Source organism: Sinocyclocheilus anshuiensis, unplaced genomic scaffold (genome assembly GCF_001515605.1).
Source record: "Sinocyclocheilus anshuiensis isolate Anshui unplaced genomic scaffold, SAMN03320099.WGS_v1.1 scaffold1604, whole genome shotgun sequence".
NCBI lineage: Eukaryota > Metazoa > Chordata > Actinopteri > Cypriniformes > Cyprinidae > Sinocyclocheilus > Sinocyclocheilus anshuiensis.
The window spans coordinates 407,198-410,883 of record NW_015555841.1 but is presented as its reverse complement, the minus strand read 5'-3'; the positions used below and the strand labels follow the sequence as shown (position 1 = coordinate 410,883).

At 33.8% G+C, this 3,686-nt stretch overlaps 1 protein-coding gene across 1 annotated transcript in view; it reads right to left on the bottom strand.

Annotated features, from left to right (window-relative positions):
* The window catches only part of LOC107675510 (astrotactin-2-like), a 541,421-nt gene that overhangs the window by 139,150 nt on the left and 398,585 nt on the right, over positions 1 to 3,686 (bottom strand). Inside the window, exon 14 of the mRNA XM_016469894.1 lies at positions 2,441 to 2,565. Within this exon, the coding sequence (XP_016325380.1) occupies positions 2,441 to 2,565 (125 nt within the window). The remainder of the gene's footprint in view (positions 1 to 2,440; positions 2,566 to 3,686) is intronic.

The following is a 3,686-nucleotide window of genomic DNA, read 5'->3' as shown; positions in this document are numbered from 1 at the left end:
TTTTTTGAACCTTAAACCGCATAAACACATTTCATTACACCAAATACACAAAATACTGTTCTTTTTCGCAGCATCATATGACCCATTTAAGTAGACAGTTTTGTTGATGAATTTGTATTATGTACATTGTTATTTGTGATTGTAAATTTGGAATTGTACTGTAATATTTGTATTTATAATGCAATGCCAGTGTACCTGTTACCAGGAGTGGAGTTAGTGCTTATCATCAAGGACCACAATGGAAACATGTTTTTTAAACTTTGTGTTATCCTTGACAAATTTTGTATTCACTACTTTTCTGTCTATTAAAAGAAGAAAAAAGAAAGTACACTTATTTTGATGTGTTGACTAACACACTGCAGCGTGTTATTTGACATTACATTTAAAGTTAATACAGTATATTTAAAATGTACTAAACTGCAACTTCATCACAAATTTGTAATCAGAAATTCTATAAATTTAAATAGTTTAAAAACATGACATCCAAGTTTCATTACAATTTTACTATAAATGCTTGACAGTGCATTCAGCAAGGAAAACAGATGTAATAATTAAATTACATGCAGTATAACATTATACTTAAGTCCTACATAAGTGGGTCCAAAAAAAAAACCTTTACTGACCACTTTGGACCAATAGGTAACAAAGCCTTTGGTGCCAAGCCCTGCCTGTTTTCAAAATCAAGTTCTGCTTATACTATTTGTACGTTGTGAGATGACAGCAGCACCCTCAAAACATCGCATCAGCCATATCATGCGTCTTTCTTCTCATGCTGACAGATGCACTAATGGTTTAAATCTCATTTGAACTGCTGCAGCAAAAACTGAGAGCAGTAATCAGTGTTAACAACTCTCCACTCTCACTCCTGGAAAAAAAGACAAGCTATTATTGAATTAGCCACTTGCCATTGGAGCCCACATGTGTGTGGAGTCCACATTAGAAAGAACTGAGTGAAAACAAATAAACGAAAAGACAGCTCTGAATTGGAGCTGTGATCAAAAGCGATATGAGGGAGAAATGAACGCTTTCTGCTCCGCTGGTTTCTCTGTCGAGCGGCCGTCCACTGAGCTGATGCTATGATTACTGTCAGTTCCTCATGTCATGTTCTATTTTAAAGGGATTTATCATGAAAAGCAGGCTTTTTCTTGTTCTTTTGAACCCAGCAAAATTGTAAAGAATGAGAGAGAAGGACAAAATAACCCTTGCCCACGTCTCTCCCACCACTGTCACATCTGTGTTTCTGAGCTCTTTTAAATCTTTTCTGTGCAAATCAGTGTTGAATAAATTACAACAAACCAGAAGCCAGGACTCAAACTGTCTATTTTAAGATTCATGTAATTAATCACATACTTGAGGCTTGCTTGTATTTCATAAAATCTAGACATACCTGTACCAACCCTGTATGAATCAGTAGGCCTAATTCAATCACAAGGAGTCACAGACATCTTCTGTTAAGAACTGCATCTCAAACATTGTTTATAAAAACGAACTAGCTTCTAACATTATAAGTGGACCTAAGGGAAAAGACTGCGAAAGTGTAAATAGGACGCCTTTAAAGCAAAAACCCTCAGAGGACAAGAGAAAATAAGATGACAGTTTACTAAAGGCACACCTTAAGGAAAATGTGCTTTTCATTATTTCCGTAGTGTATAATTAAAGGGTTTTAAAAATACTGAACACATTTTAAAAAATTTATTCATACTGTATTTAAAAATCATATACATGTACGAGGAGTGCCTTTTAGTATTGATACAAACACTGAAATAATGATTTGCATAATATCTAATTTTCAAAACAATCACTTCAGCTGCATTTGTACTATTTTCTGTTTATTTTGATAACATTTTTTTTCAATGAACATACTTGTGTGTGTGTGTGTGTACATATATATATATATATATATATATAAGATTCTGATATCTTTGAAGAAGATCCCATAATAATATGGCTTTACAGTTGTAACAAGTGTTTTTTTTTTTATAATAATAATATCATATTTTGAAATATAATGTGTTCATTATAAACATAGTGACTATCACTGAGGTGGACACCCAATTTAATAAATTATATTAACCATCTGAATCTAACCATTTATTAATTATGCTGTTAATTATTGTGCCTTTAACACCAACAGCAGGGCAAATTCTTATGTCAAATACCACACTTTCACATAGTCTCCAGTTATTTTATTTATTTATGTATGTATTTATTTATTTAAATTAACTTGAACAAAACTGAAAATCTTTAACAAGAACATTGCCTTGTCAAATTAGCGCTGAACCCACTTCGCATTCAAGCCAAATTTCAATGTGCATAATGAAATGCTGTTTAGGGAAACTGCTGCTGAGAGTTTTTGTGCCATCTAGTGGTTTAGAGGAAAATCAAATCAAATGTGACGTTTACCCCGGTTGCCGTGTTATACCATATATGTAAGATTCACCTGAGAGCAGCTGCAGGTTGGGCAGAGGCTCTGACAGAACTCCTCGGCACTGCTCCTCCACCGGCAGAGGAATCACCATTAAACCATCGGCCAGCTGCGGAAAATCCTTGATGAAGTTATTATCCCTGAAATTCAAATATAAATGAGAATAAAACATCAGATAGATATTAGATAGTTGTGTTGCTTTTGAGTTTGGAATGGTGATACATATTTCTTATTAAAGCATCAAGTTGGCATGGACTATATAGAAGAGCTCTTCCATATTTTTAATTAGCATGCCTTTTTAAGACACAACTATGATTTACAACTAACTAGTCAGATGCAGGTTGTGATGAGTAAGGCGCGTTCTCATTCTAGATAACATTTTACTGAAGAATAGCAGTGTGTGTGTGTGTGTGTGTGTGTAAGAAGTGATAAAAAAAGGAGAAACAGCTGATAAAAACAAATTATCTGTGATTCAATTAAAATGACAGCAGAGTAAATTTCAGCATATTGTTATCCTCCTGTAATGGTATTTAAGCAATGTCTCTGTGCGTGTCTTATTGTAGTTATATTATACACTCTTTACTCAGCCCGTATAACTGAGAGACGTTTTGAAAGTGTCTTGTGATTGTGCTGGGATTTCCATGTTCTTGGCAATCTAATGAAGTGTTATTAGCCACCAATTAAAATCCCTCTTCAAACACTTCATCTCTTTAATTGAGCTTTCTCACTATGAAACATCAATAGCAAACAAAACTTTCATTAGCGTCAGTCTGTAAAAGACAGCTTTTATTGAATCACTCTCAAAACAGATAGTTCCGAAATTCCATAGCCATAGTAATATGCAGGGGTCACCGAGTCACTGGCCCTCCTGAAAACTGATTGGCCCCCGGTGAGCCCCTACCATTCTACATTCTTATCACTCACTAAATTATTTATTTTTGAAAAATTCATTGTTCATTGTCATTTGAAAAATTAACATTTCACTGATGCTTTAGAAGAGCTGGGAGACAGAACAGAGAGCAGCCAGAAAGTTGTCTATTTCTTTGTTATATTGTCAGTTTTTGCTATTTTGTCTTTTAGCTCTTTTGCTGAATGTTACAGATTCAGATATTACGATCTATAACGTTTAATATTTTAATCTATAACTTTTGCTGAATATTATAGATTATATAAATCAGGGTTTTAACTTTTTTTTTTCAGTAAATTACATTTCACTTTAAAACCTTAAGTGTTTCTGATCTACTCAACACACAGTTGAAAT